Genomic DNA, 16,402 nt, shown 5'->3' with positions numbered 1-16,402 from the left:
ACCTATAATCCTAGCATCACACCACAAATCAATTTCAGCACCATATCCTTAATTCCAGCTTTGCACACTCTAGATCCAGCCACCTCGGAAAAGCCCCACCAATGACTGCATGAGGCTTTGGCCGGGGGTGGGGGGACATCCAGACATAAGCCATAACAATTGTTCAAAAAAGGATCAGAAGCAAGTTAACTGCTGTTACCATTATTGTTCTTACTAAGAAAATCACAAAAAGGGATCAGATAGAAATACTTGGGCAGGAATAATAGGATTGAAAGAGAAGGAATCTGAGTAGGAAAGGCTGAATAGATTTTCTTGGTGATTTTTCAGTTAACCTTTATTTGCCTGTATGTGTAAAATATAACAGTTGAATATAATAATACTCAAGGTAAGAAGGTAATAGCACGAAGAATAACTCTCAAAACAATGGTAAAATTTAATTTATGTTAATTTAGATTGAAGGAGGTAAATGCTTACCACAAGACTCAGTGCAGGAACCAGATAAAGGAAAAATGAAATTAGCTAATTTTAAATGAATGAAGGAAGAGAGGTAAGGAAAATGAAAGAAGACAAAGACATGTACCTAACATGCCAAGAAGTGACTGTTTCCAGTCCATGGCTGGGTCAGCTTATAGAAAGGATCGCTCTACTATTTACAATATTTTTACACTAAGAAGGGACAATAACGTTTGCATCAATAGAGTTTTCTTCTTAGTGTTCTCTGCAGGGCCGTCTTTACTTCCTTGTTCCTCAGGCTGTAGATCAAGGGGTTGAGCATGGGGATCACTGTGGTGTAGAACACAGAAGCCACATTCTCCTGGGCCAGGGAACTGGCGGTGGAGGGTTTTAAGTACATGAATGCAGTGGATCCATAGAACAGTCCCACAGCTGCAAGATGGGAGCTGCAGGTGCTGAAGGCTTTGGACCTGCCCTCTGTAGAGCTGATGCGGAGGATGCTGGACAGGATGAAGGCATAGGAAACAAGAACCATTAAGCTGGTGAGTATGATGTTGAATCCAGCTAAGAAGAAGACTGTCATCTCCACATCATAGGTGCTGAAACAGGAGAGTTTCATAAGAGGAAGGATGTCGCAGAAGTAGTGGCTGATGAGACTCTCACAATAGCTCAATTTCAACATGAGGCCAGTCTCTATTGTGGAGCCAATGAATCCCATAGTGAAGACGAGGGCCACCAGAAAGGAGCAGAGAGCATGAGACATGATGATATTGTAAAGCAAAGGGTGGCAAATGGCCACATATCTGTCATAGGCCATCACTGTGAGCATGTAACACTCGGCAATGACAAAAACAAGGAAGAAGTAGAGCTGACACATACACCCCACATATGAGATGGCATTCTTCTGAGACACAAAGTTGACCAGCATTTTAGGGGTGGTGACAGAAGAGTAACAGAAGTCCACAAGTGACAGGTTGCTGAGGAAATAATACATGGGCGTGTGAAGCTGCTTGTTGAGACATATCAAGGTGATCATGCCCAGGTTCCCCACCATGGTGACCATGTAGATCCCCAGGAAGAGGAGGAAGAGGGGCATCTGGAACTCTGGCCTGTTAGTTAATCCTCCAAGAATGAACTCTATCACTGTAGAGTGATTTTCTGCAGCCATTGTGTCTGGATGGGCGTCCTGTGGGCATGAGAGAAAAGACGCCTGTGAGATGGCGCCCTTGAGCTGTTCGGGCAGTTGTTTTTCCATGTTTGGGGCTGCTGAGCCATCCTAGTCATGGCTTATGTCCTCCCCCAGCCCCTTCTTTTCACCGAGTGGAGGACTGGTCCATAAGTGTTCTGTTCTTGAAAATGAGAAACTGGATCTCTTATTCCTTTCTCGTTTCTCAAGTATCTCAGAGCCTTGGTTCTCAGTGTGTTGCGCTGAACCTTTTGCACCTTATTATTCATGTAAAATCTCAGGCCTCATCTCAGAAGAATTCTGAGGTGGTGCTGAGCAGTCTGTGGTTCAGCAGTTCCTCCAGTGATACTGCTCCATGCTGAAGTTTGAGAGTATCTGCCTATTGCTCATAGTGTATTTCATAATTTGTTGTTGGAGATGAACTTTGCCTCAGAGATGGAATTTCACTGTCATCTATGCAATTCTTAAATTCAAGACATGAACATATGAATATTTATCTTACATTGATGCAGCATCAAGATTGCATAGTAGTTTTATTGTATTGTTGAATGACAAGTCTATTTTTTAATATCAGAGATAAACAAACTAGGAATATCATTTCCAAGATGATTCCATAAGTAACATGGGATAATGTATATTTTACAATCTTATTTCAAATACTTGATCCTATTACAATGTGAGTTACCATGAAGTGTGGCATTTCTCAATTTTTCCCTGAATGTGGCCCTAAAGCAAAGGTTCTTATTATTGTCTGTGTAGTATAAAGACCTGGAACATTTAGAAAGGTTGGTATTGGTATCTGGGTGTACCCACAAATGTTATGATTTAATTGATCTATTGTTCAGTTCAGGTACTATAGTGTGGCCCACAGTATGTATTCTATAGCTAATTATTATTATTTTAAGATCATAATATCAAATATTGTTCTATTATATGTCAATTATGAAATAAATTATATACATGTCTCTAGTATGTACAGATCGTCATTGCTAGATACTATGTATACATCCTTATCTATGGGATATATATCTTTGCCAAATAACTTAGTTCTCACTACTTTACTTTCTGATATAATTGTATCCTAAAATATCTGATATAACTATATCCTAAATTATATCAGGAAACCTCATTACCAGATACTAAGTGACTGACCTAAGAACTACTAATTGTTGGTGTCTCTGCTAATCAGTGTTATTTTGTTTTGGCCTGTCTTCATGTATTGCTTTGTTTTAGTGTATTAAAGTTTATTTATTAAATATCAGATATAGACATGGAATCTTATTGCAAATATAAGATGCAGTTTTCAAATTAAAGGCACAGTGCATTTTAGTTATTAGGATTGCAAATGATTTCAAATGATTCTATAAAATGTACAAATGATTCTATAAAACAAAACAAGAAAACAAGTATTTTCTGCTAGTGGGAGTATAACACTGGTTATGAATAAACTCCTAGGTTTTTTGTGTATGATATATATATATATATATATATACATGTGTATAAATATTTATGTATTTTTCTAAAGACAGTTTGAAGCTTCTTTTCACATGTGTATAAATATTTATGTATTTTTACAGAAACAGTTCACAACTGTTTTGCACAGGATTTGAAAAATCGTCTCATATGATTCCTGTAGTAACAATAGCTGATCTGGTACTTTTTTGTTTTTAGAACAGAAGAGCTTTTCAAGTCCTTCAGATGTGATCTGAATAAAATGTATATTATACTGTATAAAATGTATATTATACTGTAAACTTTTTATGTTAAATTATTTTATTTTATGATAATTAGAATCAGAAGTATGATGAATTGAAAAATATTTTAACCTATTAGAAAAGAATAAATTAGTTTTTAAATAAAAATAACAGATCAAGGATGGAAAAGGGAAAAATGCAAGGCAATTATACTATTATCTATTAGCTCATTAAAAAGGAAGGGGTGAGCCGGGTGTGGAGGTGCATGCCTGTAATTCCAGGATACAGGAGACTGAGGCAGGAGGATTGATGCAGGTTTGAGACCAGCCTGGGTTACAACCTGAACTGCAAGGTGAGATCCTGTGTCAAAAAAGATGAAAAAAAAGGAAGGTTTGTGCTAATATCAATTGGAGAAATTTTAATATTCATACTCTGAATAACTGCTTTAAAAGATAACAATATGGAACATATTAACTATTGCTATTTTCCTTTTATTTTGTTATGACATTTTGTTTTACCCTTTTCCCCATAAAATAAAAAAGAACATCTTACATATTCTCTTTTGAGCCAACCTCTACCTGTAAAATGATGAGAAAGGCAGAAAAATCTACTTATAATAAACCTTGTTATAGCGTAGAGTGTCTTACAAGGCAGGGAAGAATAAGTGTCATTTACTGCCCGAGACTCTAATAGGAGTGCTATAATATAGGAGAAGCCCAGGTAGCAGGGATTTAATTTTTTAACTCCCCCAGTCTAATATATACCGGGCCAACATGAAACATATGTTACTATAGCTATTAACTCTATTCTTTTCAAGGCATCAGAGTTACTGGGTTTTGCTGCCAAAGAGAACATAGCATTTGGAGACGAAGGTAAACCAAAGATTATAAATAGCTTATATTATAAACAAGAGCTCACAGAGGAAAAATTTTTCTCATGCAAATGTTTTACCTGTATACTTAAATACCTTTGCTGAGGTTTACTGGAACAATCTCCCAGAAATGTTAGGGAGTGCCTTTGGTTTTAACAATCAGGAATACAAGAAGCAGCGACTTAAGCATAGTCAAAAATGTACACATGGGGCCAGCACAGTCAATAAAAATGAGCCACCCAGATCAGGAAGTTCAGGGTCCTGTTTACCTGTGTACACACAGAATACCTCTTGGGATCTAGTCACTCTGGAGACTGGTCCTCACTATAGGAACAATTAATCTTGGTTTACACCTGCTCTATGAATCAAGTTTTGTCTCCCATGTGTAATTTTACTTGTATCAGAAAAGTCATCCCATAGTGATGGAAATTTAGTCTAATGAGAAGGTTGGGATATCTTAGCACCCGAAACTGCCATCATAATCACCATCCTCCTTTTCCTCTTTGTCATCCTCATTGCCAAGGCACCTCAGTCATGACCATCAACATCATCAGTTACTATCATTGTGGTTGTTACTCATCCTTGTACACCACCGTCTGACACTGAAATGTCTGGAGGGTGCTGAAAACAGAAGCGAAGATTTTACTAAAACAATCTGCATAGCTTTAGTAGAGAATGCTAAGTTAGAAAGAACCTTGCACTTGTCACCTGCTGCTCCACCTCTAGACGGTGTAGAATGGCAGGAGCTAAGGATCACCAGAAGATGGAATCTAACACTTCATTCCCACACGTTGTGTCTAAGAAAATTTCCTCTTCAGTATTTTAATATCTATTATATTGTTAGTGAAGAGGTTTATATTCCTGTTTATGTTGTTTTGCTCTTAATTATTTTCGTAGGAGAAATAAAGTACAAACTATCATTGACAGGATGACAGGAGAAGGGAGAAATCAAGGCCAAAGGCATGGAAGGCTAGTAAAGGCTGAATCATGTGGAGTGGCATGCAGGTGGATGCCTGTCTTCTGGCCTGCTGGTTCAGACACCCTCAGCCAGACAATTGGCAGCACCCTCGAAAACTGCAGTGACAAAGCTCCTTGGCTTTGTGCTCTGTATTTCCCGACAGACTTTCATGCCACAGAGAAGGGTCTGGAAGAGTGGAAGTCACATCAGGCCACACTTTGGCATCACAGAAATGGGCTCCAAACAGTCACTAACTTGTGTACAGATGAGATTCCCACCCACACAGGCATCTGTACAGACATTTCTGGTCAGCTGGTCCAAGAGAGGTAGAGACATGACAGTTTCCTTTCTAGCCTTTGCTCAATGACAACATCCATTCTTCATTCCAGCTGGAACTGCTGTTGTCTTAACAGTGAGAGGAAACTGGAATCTATGTCATCTTCAGCTCAGCATTGGACATACATTCTGGAGAAGCTAGGAACTGAGCAAAGACAGTTTGGCCCTCTGAATCCATACTGTGGTTCTCTCAAGTTTTGCCCGCTGTATGCTCTATTTCAGCAATTCAGCTAGACCTAGATGGCATAGCCAGAGTAAGAAAGAGCTAGGAGCATGCTACAAGACCAGAGTTCATTCAACAATGGGACAGGAACATGCAGCAAGTGGGCACAAGTCAGAATCTAGGGTTTACACTGAGTGTGAAAGCAACAGTGGGCTGCTAGTCTGATACGGCACTGTGTTTGACACTAACATGATGGGGACCTGCTAGCCAGAGTTCCTATGTGGGGAGTGGAGAACACTGATTCGTGTGGCCTCTGTCCTGATCTCAGTGCTGCAGTCATCAGGAGCACCACACTGCAGGCCACCCAGGTCACAGTCCTCAGTCCCTAGGGGCTATGTGGCTCTGGTTCCACAAGAAGGCTTCAGAGAGCCATAGGTGCTGGGTGGCAGGGAGCCATAGAGGAGCGGTCTTTTACCTTCCTTCTGTTTTCCTTTACCCCGTTCCAGTTCTTTCCTTTTGAGCAGTTTCTTCCCCTTTAACAGTATCTATTGTGTATTTTAGACCTTATTTACTCTTTCAGTTTCTTACACTAGAGACACAATATGCTGTTTACACATGCGACTGATTTATTTCACTAATGAGGATGAGTTCAGATTGCATCTGTTTACTTACAAAAGCCTTGAGTTTATACTTCTTAATTTTTTTTTAAGGAGCGTAAAACCAAACAAAATAAGACAAAATAAAAAAAATGAACATAACAATGAAAGTAATACCAGACTTCAAAACAAGATAAATGAAATTTCGTTCTCTTTTCTGATTGCTCGGGTCAAAGTTTCCAGTATTATGTTGAATAAGAGTGGAAACAGTGGACATTTTTGTTTTGTTCCTGGTTTTATAGTGAAAGCTTTCAGTTTGTGATTATTTGATATGATAGTGAATATTGATACCTTTGATCAGATTGAGATAAAGTCCATCTGTTTTAATTTTCTGTATGTTTTTAAAAAAATCATGAATGGGTGCTGGACTTTGTCAAAAGATTTTTCTTTGTCTATCGAGATTATCATACTTATTTCTGTTAATATAGTATATTACATTTATTTTTAAAATATGTTGAACCATCCCTGCATCCCTGGGATGAATCCCACTTGATCATTGTGTATAATCTTCTGACAATTTGCTGTATTCTGTTTGCCAGTATCTTACTGAGGATTTTTGCATCTACATTCATTAGGGAGATTGGCCTGCTCTTTTCTTTTTTTAGTTGGGTCCTTTTCTGGTTTTGGTATCAGGTTAATAATTGCTTCGAGGAATGAACTTGTGAGTGTTGCTTCCCTTTCAGTTTCATTAGAAAGTCTGTGAAGTAGCGGTATAGGCGTTCTCTAAATGTTTTGTAGAATTTATCAATGAATCCCTCATGGCCTAACAAAATGCAAAAATCTATCCACAACACCAAAGCATAGAATATTTAGCCAAGGGCCTGAATCCCACAGCAATGTCCCACATGAGTCCAGATGAAGACACAGAGCTCATGACAATGCCTCCTGCGAGTCAACTGGAGGTCTAGAACCTACGAGAAGGACTCACATCAGTCTATTGTATGGGTCTGCACTGGGAAGGCCCAAAGGTCAGTGGTGGAAGCTAGAAAGTTTATATCAGCAGGGTGAAGGAGCTGTGCTGGTAGGTTGAGGGTTCTATGCTGGAGCTGAGAAGTCACACAACAAGACCAGGGCTGTCCTGAAAAGCACCACAGCCATCCTCAGCAACATGGAGGCTCTGAACTCCTCTGACAACAAGCACAATCGAGTACATACCAGGAAGCCAGCGTGACTAGTTCATCCTGGAGACCAAGCCACACATGTCTTTCTCTCTGGAGCCAGGAAGCAATGCTTGATGTGAGGACCAGAGCTTCTCCGGGAGAACCAACAGCTCAAACAGCAATATGTAGGAGAACTGCAATGCCTCAATTACCTCAATGCGCCTCAAGGTACCTTAATGCCTAGCTTCTCCTTCTCCACATCTCCACATTTATGCTGGCAACTTTCCTCAGGTGGAACATCCATTCTCAGTGCCCTGCTGATTTAATTCAGCTGGCGTTAAGTTGATCATCAGTTTTTAATCCATAACAAGGATATTGTATGAGCCAGTATGTGGTCTGTTTTGGAGAATGTTCTGTGTGCAGCTGTTTGGGACTGCATTAAATCATCATAGCAGTTTTGAGAGTATGGTCATTTTCACTAAGTTGGCTCTTCCTGTCCAAGAGCAAGGGATATCTTTCCATTTTCTGATATCTCTTCAATCTCTCTCTTTCTTTTTTAATCCGTACCAGGGATGGAACTCACAACCACGTGCTTGCAAGGCAGGTGCTTATGCTGCTGAGCTAAATCCCCAGGCCCCTTCAATTTCTTTTTTTAGTGTAACATAATTTTCACAGTACAAATCTCTGACATCCTTTTCTAGATTGACTCCTAGGTATTTCAGTTTTTGAATGCGATTGTGCTTTCCTTAATTTGTCTGTGAGAGTTTATTGCTCATGTATAGGAATGCTATTGACTTTTGAGTGTTTTCTCTTGTATTCCTGTACACTACCAAATTTGAATATTAAATCAAAGTTTTTTGGTGGAGTTTTTCTACTCTGTAGAGTATAATATCTGCAAGCAGTGATAATATAACCCCTTCCTTTCCTATCCTTATTCCTTTATTTCTCTCTCTTGTCTAATTCCTTTGGTTAGTCTCCAGAACTATATTTATTAGAAATGGTGATAGTGGACATCTTTGTCTGGTTCCTGATTTTAGAGTGAAAGCTTTCAATTTTTGCCCATTTAGTATGATGTTGGCTGTTGGGTTGTCACAGACAGCTTTTATCAGATTGAGGTAGAGACCATCTGTTCTGGTTTTCTCTAGGGTTTTTATCATGGATAAATGGTGCACTTTATCAAAAGTTTTTTCTGGATCGATATGATGATGTGATTTTTGTTTTTGACTTTGTTGATGTGGTGTATTAAATTTATTGATTTGCATGTGTTGAACCATTCCTGGGATAAATCCTACTTCATCATCATATATAATCCCCTTGATGATTTGCTGCATTCTATTTGCTAGTATTTTATAGAGAATTTTTGCATTGATGCTCATTAGGGAGATTGGTCTGTAGTTCTCCTTTTTTGGTTGGGCCTTTCTCTGGTTTTGGTAGCAGAGTAATACTTGCCTTTGGGAATGAGTAAGGGAGAACTGCTTCCGTTTCAGTTTCACTAGAGAGTTTCAGAGCATGGACATTAAATCTCTAAATTTCTTGTAAAATTTAACTGTAAGTCCATCAGGACCTGGGATTTTCTTTGTTGGTGAGTTTTTAATTATGTTTTCAATTTCAGTAACTAATATTGGCTTATTCAAAATTTTTATATCTTCTTGATTTAGCTTTGATAATTCATGTTTCTAGGAATCTGTCCATTTTCTCTGTGTTTTCCAGCGTATGTAAGTAAAGATTTTAAAGTAGGTACTCATGATCTTCTGAATTTCTACAGAATCTGTGGTAATTTCACCCTTTTCAATCCTTATTGCATGAATTTGAGTTTTTTCTTTCTTTTTCTTGTTAAGGTTGGCTAGGAGTTTATCAATTTTGTTTATTTTTTCAAAGAACCAACTCTTCAATTCAATAATTCTTTGTGCTGTTTTCTTAGTCTCAATTGTGTTAATTTCTGCTCTGATCTTTAAAATTTCCTCCATTCTATGAGGTTTGGGCTTGACTTGCGCTTCTTTTTGAGAAGTGTGAGCTGCAGTATTATGTTGTTTGTGTTCATTTTATTTTCCTGATGTGATAGTTCATTGCTATATATTCCCCTCTTAGGACTGCTTTTATTGTGTTCCACATATTTCAGTATGTTGCACCTGAATTTTCATTGAATTATAGATATTGTTTAATCTCTTCTTTAATTTCATCTGTAATCCATTGGTTGTTCTGGAGGGTGTTTATGTAGGTTTTGCAGTTTCTTTTGCCATTAATTTCCAATTTCAGTGCACTGTGCATGAGATAATTTCAGTCCCTTTGCATTTACTTAAGCATGCTCTATGGGATAATACATAGTCTATTTTATTTTATTTTTTTAAATTTTATTGAAAGAAAGACTGAACAAAACAGAAAATGGGTAGAAATAATATATACTTTCAAAGAAAAAATAAACAGTAAGAAATCACTAGTTGATGATTACCGATTGTCCTCTTACAAATCGTTATTCAAGATACTAAAGTGGAGTATATAAAGTGGGGATTCAAACAGTGAGACTGCAACCAGTTCTGTTCAACTATCCAACAAAAACTTAGAAATATGGTTATCAATCCTATACACTTAAACATACATGCAGTTATCCATATCTTCAATTATGTTGAGATTGAACAAACCCAAGCTGTCTCATATCACTCTGAACAAAGAATAATACTATTGCTGGGTGTCACATTATGACACTCCAGGATCAGCCCTGGGTACTTTAGTGTCTCTTTTTCTTCAGAGTATCTGTTTATTTCATCATGTGTCATAAGATCAGTTCTTATAAACTGTTTATAGGTTCTACACATGCATGAGTCTTAACATGTATTTCTGTCCTTTCTGTATTAGAGGGAGAAACAAAACAAAGCGAGACAAAACAAAACATATTCCTATAAACACATGAAACAAAAAAGACATATAAGACCATTGTACAAGGAGTTCTACCATGGTTCCTGTGTTGTCTCTTATCTTCAATAGAATTGGCTATATTATCAGACATACTATAATGGAATATATCAGTACATAACAGTATTAATAAAAACACAACTTTGTATATAGTATAAAACTTCAAAAACAGGCAGTAATGAAACCAAAATTTGTATTATAGTGAGTCTTGTCATTTTCAGCGTAGTTGCCTATACTCTCAGACTTGATACTATCAATCGTATCAGTTTTGAATAAAATCTGTCAATACCTAACAGCAATCAAATAAACCAGATTTAACTAAGATCAGTCATGATAAAACAGTATAAGTCATACAAAGCTGCAGATTAAGTTAATAGGAAAGGAAAGATGATTAATGTGCTATATTAGTGCAAGTAGACATACTGGGACAGATTAAAACTAAGCAGAGTGGTGCAAATAATGTAGGTTTTAAATCTTGGTACACTATTAACAATATCTTCTGCCATCTTTTTTAAGACTCTCCCTCCCCTTTCACTTCCCCAGGTACACTATGCATTTTTGGGTCTGACCAAGACCCTTGGTTTTAAATGGGGGGAGGCAACTTGCTATTTACCTGAGTGGCTCCGAACCTTCTCTCTCCTGGACTTGATCTCTAATTGTATTCCTTTACCTATTAATGCCTGTCTTTCCAACCCATCCACAAATACTGGTCTAGTTGCTCCTATTACTCTCTGGTTCTCTGTCACACAGAGCATTGTTTTCTCATATTTGATTTTCAGTCCATGTACTCTTTTTCATGTTAATTATATTTCCTATAAATAGCATCTCGGTGGACCCTACCTCCTGATCTACTCTGTGTGGTTCTTTTTTTTTAAATTTAGTGTATCAAGGCCATCTATATTAGAGATTATAACCAAACTTCTCTGCCTCATTTCTGTCATGCTCTTTTTTTGCCATCAGTTTTCTGCTTGTCTTCTTCATTCTGTTTTCTGCTCCATTCTTTGAGGCCTCTCTTTCACTGTTCCTGGAATCCTGGTACTTTTTTCTCTCTCTCTAGAATGCCCTGTAGTATTCTCTGTAGAGTTGGATTGGTGGTTGCGAATTTCCCAAGTTCTTCTTTGTCTTGGAAGCATCTTGTTTCTCCATTAATTTCTAGAGACAGATTTTCAGGGTAAATAAATCTGGGCTGGAGGTTATTTTCTTTCAGGGCTTGGAATATTTCATTCCAGGATCTTCTTGACTTAATGGTTTGTGTTGAGAAGTCTGCTGTGATTTTGAAGGGCCTCCCTTTATAGGTAATGCGTTTCTTGTCTCTAACAACTTTTAGTATTCTGTTCTTATATTGAATTTCTGAGATCTTGATTATTATATGCCTGGATGTGGCTCTGTTTTGCTTGTAGGTGGCTGGAGTTCTGTATGCCTCATACATCTGCATATCATTTCCTTTCCCTATGTTTGAGAAATTTTCCTTAATTATTTCTGTGAATAGCCTTTTTAGTTCCTTTGTTTGTACCCCTCTTTCTTCATTCACATTCTTTATTCTCAAGTTATAGATCTTTTTGTCATCTTCTAGCCTTTGTGTTATTACTGCTTGTTTCCTTGTTATCGTTAAGAAGTTTTCCCTTTCATAATCCCACATTACAAACCTGTCCTCCAGTTTGGATAATCTATCCTTAGTTTCTTTCAAGCAGTTTTCCCATGTTTCCATAGAGTTTTTAATTTCCTGCTAATCTCTTTGAATCTGCTTCATGTATTTTCTTTATATTCTTCATCAAATGGTTCTCTCCTTTGTTTGAGTTTCTCCCTTCTTCAATCTGTGTCTTCTTGAGGGGTGCTTAGCATCTCTTTTATTAATCTTCTTATATCTTGCTTTACTTGGCTAAATATTTCACTTTTGAACTCATCTATGAGGTCCTGAAGATATCTCTTTATGTCCACTGGTGCCATGTCTGATATTGCATGTTTGCTGTTCTCATTCTCCTTTGTATTTACCTGTCCTGGGTCAGTGTTCTCAGGGTTGGGACCTGGGGTCTTATTCTTGTTGCTTTCTCTTCCTATCTTTTTTGTTTCTTCCAGGAGGCCACAGTTTCTTTCTTTGTTGGTTACAATTCTTCTGAAGCATGCTGGCTAGGAGACCCTTCCCACTGCAGTGTGCTAGTGAGTTGCAAACAGGGGCAGTGTATGCTGGCTCCTCCCCTCTCAGTCAGTCAACCTGCTTAGGCTTTCACTGCATTAGTATGCACTGCCACTGTAGGGAATTGATTTCAGATAACCTATTCAGTGTCCACCAGGTCACGTGACCCAAGCCAAGCTTACTCCACCAATCCCGTTTGGGAAGGGAACAACTGACTGAAGTCACTGCTGCCCCTTGTTCCTGCCATTCCTGCTTGGTCCCAGAATATCATCTGTTGTAGCCCCCTTCTTTGTGGAATGGTTTTATTCCCATCCCTCACCACAGGTCCACGTGGGTTCCCCCACCAGTCTAGTTCTCTGTTCAGCTTGCCAACTCCCATCCTCATTGCAAGTGCGTTTCCACTGAATCGAAGTGGCAGGATTTTGGATGGCTCAGTAAGTCACCACTGCTCGGATTCAGGTGCAGCAGTAGTAGCGCTGAACCTTCAGCTGTTCCAGTGGTAGCACCGGGACTGTATGTTTGATTGCTTCTTCTCACCTTAGTTTTTTCTGGTGATGAGAGAATTCATCTCCCTCTGTTTGGGACTCCCCATGCTGTATTATGTTGAATTCTAAGTTGACTATCTCAGGGAGCCTCTGTAGCCTGCTATTACCTATCTACCATCTTTGCTCCTCCTCCATAGTCTATTTTAGAGAATGTCCCATGTGCAGCTGAGAAGAATGTGTCTTCTGATGTAATTGGCTGCAACACTCCAACACTGTGAAAACATCTAATAAGTCCATTTGTTCACAGGTTTGGTTCAGTTCTGTTACTTCTTTGCTGACTTTTTGTCTGGTTGCTCTATCTCTTTGTGATAATGGGATAATAAAGTCCCCTGTTACAACTGTGTTATTGCCTATTTGTCTTTCCCCTGTTACAATTGTATTATTGTGTCTTATATATGGGATGCTCCTACGTTTGGTGCATATATATTATGATTGATATCTCTTCCTCTTGACTTTTTCCCCTAACAAGTATGTAGTGACTTTATCTCTTTTGATCATTTTTGGTTTGAAGTTCACATTGTCTGCAAACAGATTAGATACTGTAACTCCTTTTTTTCTGTGTTCTTGTTGCATGGAATATTGTTTTTCATCCTTTGACTTTCAGTCTATGGGTTTCCTTTTGAGTCAGATGTGTTTCTGGTATACAGCACGTTGTTGAGTCCTATTTCTTGATCCATTCTGTCAACCTGTTTCTTTTAATTGGTACATTGATGCTATTTACACAATGGTTATAACTGATATGTACTGGCTTAACTTTGTCATTTCATTTTCCTGTTGTAGGTTCCCTGCTTTTCTTCTCTGTTAAATTGCATTCCCTGCCTGGATTCTTTCTGTTGTTGTTCAGGGAATTGTAGTTATTTTTGTCTGTCTTTAGTATATCTTTCAGTATTTTTCTAGGGTTGGCTTGATGGGATATAGATTTATTCAATGATTCTTTGTCATGGAACTATGTTATTTCTTCATTAATTTTCAAAGAAAGTTTTGCAGAATACATCACTCTGGGCTGAAAGTTGTTTTCTTTCAGGGATTGCAATATTTTACTCCAAGCTTGTCTTGACTTGAGGGTTTGTGTTGAGAGATCTGCCATGATTCTAATGGGGTTTCCTTTTTAGTTGAGTTGTGCCTTTTGTCTAACAGCTTTAATATCCTGTTTTTGTGCTGAATTTTATGGATCTTGATTACTATATGTCTGGGTGTAGATCTATATTGGTTATGATTGTTTGAATTTCTGTGTGTCTCAGGTATCTGTGTATCAGATTCTTTTCCCTTGTTTGGAAAATTTCCTGCTATTACTTCTGTGAAGTTTTTATTTTTATGTCATTTGTGTTGACTCCTGCATTTTTGTTGACACTTATCAGCTTATATTGTCTTTTTTGTCTCATCTTGAAGTGTTGAATTACTATTTCATGATCCCTTGTTCTTTTAAAAAGCTGTTTCCTTTGTTATTGCTAGCAGTGATTCTGTCTTCAAGGTCTGAAAGTCTATTTTCAGTTTCCTTCTAGTGCTTTCACTAGCTTTTTTTTTTTAATACCAGGGATTGAACTCACAATTGCACACTTGCAAGGCAGCTGCTTACACTGCTGAGCTAACCCCCCGGCTTCACCAGCTTTTTTTGGAATTTTTTTTTGTACCAGGGATTGAACTCATGACCTCATGCTTGCCAGCCAGGCACTTGTACCACTGAGCTAAGTCCTGGACCCTGGAAGTTTTAATTTCCTGGATATCTTGATGAATTTGTTTCATGCATTCTATTTCTTTCCTATATTGTTCATTCATGGTTTCTATCATTTTTCCATGTTCCTGTACTGTTTTATCTGTGTCTTCTTTAACTATTCTGAGCAACTCCTTTATTAAGATTGTTATTTCTTTCTTTAACTGAGAGATTATTTCTAATCTGATTTTCTCTATGTTCCATGGGCTTGTTAATTTCACTTTCTGTAATTTAATAAATTTCAGGCATATGACTTCCAGTGTCCTGTATTTTGATGTCTCTGTACTTCTTCCTGATTGACTTGGTGTTTGAGATTACATTTTGCTTTTTCATTTTGTCGTTTTCACTTTTTTGGGTTAATGCTTTGGTCTTTTCAATCTTAGTCTCAACTGTCTGTTGTGCATGTCATAGGTGCCTATTGTGTGACTGACTTTCACCTAATTGCTGGGTACTACATGTACGGGATGGGCCAGTCACCTGAATTCCTCCATAAGGGCCTGTAAGGTGAGTCCAAATTTTTCTTAGATAGGATAGCCTAGGAGTATTAATGTAAGCCCACCTTGAGCTCCTGTTGTTATTGCAGCTTCAGGCTGTTGCAGGATGCCAGATCCACCTGTCTATAATATACATTCCAGCCAGGACCCTACTGTGTCTCTGGTGTCTCATAGGCCTTTTCTGGTTCCTCCATGTGGAGAGAGGCCTTGTTTGTGTTCTTGCCAATCCATATGGGATTCTCTGTATGGAAAAGGGACTCACCCACACTGTTGCCAGCTCACCAAGGTCCTACCATTGGGGGTAAGGATGCTGAGGATCCTGTTGATGTACTAAGGTCCTGTACTTGAGGGGGAAGATCACTATACTGTCACTGGCTTGCCAAGGTCCACTGTGTAGGGGGAGGGAGTTCCAAGCCTCCCACCAGCCCATCAAGGTACTAAAGGTGGTGAAAGGGGTCATTAATGGTCCATGAGCTGATGAGGTCTTTTGGGTGGGGGAAATAGCATTCCACAAGCATGTCAGCTGCTGAGGTCCTTCAGGTGCAGGGTAAAGGCAGCCAAGGCTCTCATAAACAGATGCCGAAGTCTTCCAGGTATGGCAGAAGGGAAGATGATGATCCCATTGGCTGCTGAGGTGCAGGGAAAGGGCAACTGAGGCTCCTTTCAGCTGCCAAAATTCTCTGGGTGGGCGGGGGGAATGGTGGCTGGCAATCTTGTCAGTAGCTAAGATCTTTCAGGTACAAGAGAAAGCCAGTCAAGGCTTCCTTTAGCTGCTTAAGTTATCTGGGCAAGGGGGAAGGATGACTAATGATTCTATTAGCTGCTGATGTGCAAGGGAAAAGCAGCTGAGGTTCCGCTTAGCTTCCGAGGTCATATAGGTGTAGGGAAAGGGCAACCAATCATCCTGTGAGCTGCTGAAGTCTTTGTAGGGGAAGGGTGGTGGATGCTTCTCTGAGCTACGCAAGCATGAGTGTGTGAAAGAAGGGCAGCTGATGATCCTGTGGGCTGCTGAGGTGAAAGCGAGGAGCAGCCAAGGCTCCCTCTGACTCTGGAAGTCATCTGGCTATGAGGAAAGGGTGGCCGACAATCCTTATTGGGTGCTAAGGCCTTTCAAGTGCAGGGGAAGGGCAGATGAGGTTCCCCTTGGCTGGTAATGTCATACAGGGGTAGAAGAAGGGTGGCCAAGAAATT

General features: G+C 38.9%; 1 protein-coding gene across 1 annotated transcript; it reads right to left on the bottom strand.

Annotated features, from left to right (window-relative positions):
* Positions 1–691: 691 nt before the first annotated feature.
* LOC100724113 (olfactory receptor 8A1-like) lies at positions 692–1,621 on the bottom strand. Its single transcript, XM_003472719.1, has one exon. The coding sequence runs from the start codon at positions 1,619–1,621 to the stop codon at positions 692–694; it is 930 nt and encodes a 309-aa protein (XP_003472767.1).
* Positions 1,622–16,402: the final 14,781 nt, after the last annotated feature.

This window comes from Cavia porcellus, unplaced genomic scaffold (assembly GCF_034190915.1).
Source record: "Cavia porcellus strain 051 isolate PalLab524CR breed Dunkin Hartley unplaced genomic scaffold, mCavPor4.1 scaffold_9, whole genome shotgun sequence".
In the NCBI taxonomy this organism is placed as follows: Eukaryota; Metazoa; Chordata; class Mammalia; order Rodentia; family Caviidae; genus Cavia; species Cavia porcellus.
Note: the sequence above shows the minus strand (reverse complement) of the source record. Positions and strands in the feature narration are given on the sequence as shown.

What these genes read in the sequence shown, in the direction of transcription:
- LOC100724113 (XM_003472719.1), bottom strand. Translation starts at nt 1,621, where the DNA reads ATGGCTGCAGAAAATCACTCTACAGTGATAGAGTTCATTCTTGGAGGA.